General features: G+C 47.9%; 1 protein-coding gene across 1 annotated transcript in view; it reads left to right on the forward strand.

Annotated features, from left to right (window-relative positions):
* Window positions 1–2526, forward strand: part of dact3a (dishevelled-binding antagonist of beta-catenin 3a) — a 27534-nt gene extending 25008 nt beyond the window's left edge. The window contains exon 4 of the mRNA XM_056240762.1: window positions 1216–2526. Within this exon, the coding sequence (XP_056096737.1) occupies window positions 1216–2123 (908 nt within the window). The 3' untranslated portion in view covers window positions 2124–2526. The remainder of the gene's footprint in view (window positions 1–1215) is intronic.
* Window positions 2527–2743: the final 217 nt, after the last annotated feature.

The raw sequence follows: 2743 nt of genomic DNA on the forward strand, positions 1-2743 counted from the left end.
AACACTCACACAGACACACTCACACACACAAACACTCTCACACAGACACACACACACACAGACAAACACTCACACTCTCACTCTCACATAGACACACACACACATAGACAAACATAGACACACTCACACACATAGACAAACACTCACACAGACACACTCTCACACACACAGTCAAACACTCTCACACAGACACACTCACACACACACACACACAGACAAACACTCACACACTCTCACTCTCACACAGACACACTCACACACACTCACTCACACACACTCTCACACTCTCTCACTCTCACATAGACACACACACACTCTCACACACACACACACACACACACACATAGACAAACACTCACACAGACACACTCACACACATAGACAAACACTCACACAGACACACTCTCACACACACAGTCAAACACTCTCACACAGACACACTCACACACACACTCACACACACACACACACACACACACACACACACACACACACACAGACAAACACTCACACACTCTCACTCTCACACAGACACACTCACACTAACTCTCACACAGACACACTCACTCACACACACTCTCACACAGACACACTCACTCACACACACTCTCACACAGACACACTCACTCACTCTCACACAGACACACTCACTCACACACACACTCACTCACACACACTCTCACTCTCACACAGACACACTCACTCACACACACTCTCACACAGTCAAACACTCTCTCACTCTCACACAGACACACACACCCACACATAGACAAACACTCTCACACACACACACACACACTCTCACACAGACACTCTAACACACAGTCAAACATTAATATATGCAAAAGTTAATATCAGATAATTTTAGAATATACAGTTTAGGATGTACCGGATATTCTTCAGTTTTATGCAAAATACAAATTTTATACAAATAGAATATCAGATCTCTGTCATATGGCCAAAAATAAATGCAAACAAAAAAAAAGCTTTTTTGCATAGTTGTGTTTGACACATGAAAACTGTAACCATGTTACAAGCTAACACGACGTAGCCTTGCCCTCACTCGACGTGTGTCCCCACATAAGTCCTTGAGTTTGAGGGTGTTGGACCTGGAAAGTCCTTCATGTTGAAGTTGACCGCGGTGTGGGAACCCTGCTATTGTTAGCTGGGCTGTCGGTCTGTAGGTGATGTGTGTGTTTCCCTCTTTCCCAGCAGCCTCTCCTGCGCTGGAGGGCGTGAGTGAAGATGAGCCGTGGGTCTGGCCCGAGGAAGAGCCCAGCGCCGAGGACTACAGGCAGGCTCAGCGTGTGGAGACGTACATCATCGGGCTAATCCAGCGCCGCTCGCCTCATGCTAGGCCCGGCAGACCTCCGCGCACTAGCATGGGTCCCGAAGCCAGAGTGATCCGGCAGAGTAGCATTAGCCGGGCCGGGATTCGCTCCACATCTCTGGATTTTCCCAGCAGCAGCGAAGCGGAATCCCCACAGCGCGTCTACACACACACATACTCCTCCGACGAGCTGGTGAACGCGCAGTACATCCCAGCGCAGCCGTGCCGCGCTCTAGCGCACAAACCCGAGAGGAAGCCGAAGAAGTGCCGTTTCACGGAGGACAAGATGGCGGCGAAGAAGCCCGGACGAAAAACCTGCCGCGCACAATCCGAGAACAACCTTGAGCGCAAATACAACACGGCGGAGAGGAACGTCACGGCTAAAACACGCCGCGGATCCGCTCACCGGCGCTGGCGCTCCACGCTAGAACTGAGTCAGGACGAAGCCGAGCAGCCAATCAGACGCTCCCGTAAGCCTCGTGTGTACCGAGTCGAGTCCGAGTCGAGTCTGAGCGAGGCCGAGTCGCGCGGGTCCAGCTCGCGGTCCAGCGACTCTGACGGGAGCAGCGGATTGGTCTGGCCACAGCAGCTGGCTCCGCCCACTCAGCCTGGAAACAGCAGCGGATTGGTCTGGCCACAGCAGCTGGCTCCGCCCCCTCTGCTGGCCCCGCCCACTCCGCCTGGAAACGCCCTGCAGCCCAAAGCCTTCGTGAAGATCAAGGCGTCGCACGCGCTCAAGAAGAAGATCCTGAGGTTCAGAACTGGGTCCCTTAAAGTCATGACCACCGTATGAGACACACACACACACACACACACACGTTTACTTGGCTATCTAAATGGGGACTCTCCATAGACGTAATGGTTTTTATACCGTCCAAACTGTATATTCTGTCCCCTTACACTAACCCTACCCATATTTTTGTCATTTTTATTCGTTTCTTGAATCCATACATTTACTGGAGAAGCGACATGTTACAAACTTGTTCTTCAGGATAAACCCTTTGAGAAGCATCATGTCGCTTTCAAGGAGGTCCTAATACACAGAAAATAGACAAACACAAGACAAAACAATAACAACAATAATCACCTCATTCAAAACAACAAACACACCACTACGGTGCGCGATATAGCTAAAGAATTATCACGATATAATGTTTCACATCGTTCGGTACCGATAATTATTGACATTTTTTTTTACCTTTTTTTTTTTAAGACAAGTAGAAAAGTTGGAATTTAAACCACTGTTTTATTTATTTATCCACATTATTAAGGCAAACATGCCAGAGAAATTTCCTTGATTTAAAAAGTTTTCCTACATCTTGAAACTTTTAGTTTTATAAATGTTTTGGTCATCACATTAAAAATAACATTTAAATATGATAATATTTGAGTTTTGAAGTGCTGGAAAAAGAC

Source organism: Rhinichthys klamathensis, unplaced genomic scaffold, assembly GCF_029890125.1.
Source record: "Rhinichthys klamathensis goyatoka isolate OS25496 unplaced genomic scaffold, OSU_Roscu_1.1 h1tg000611l_1, whole genome shotgun sequence".
Classification (NCBI taxonomy): domain Eukaryota; kingdom Metazoa; phylum Chordata; class Actinopteri; order Cypriniformes; family Leuciscidae; genus Rhinichthys; species Rhinichthys klamathensis.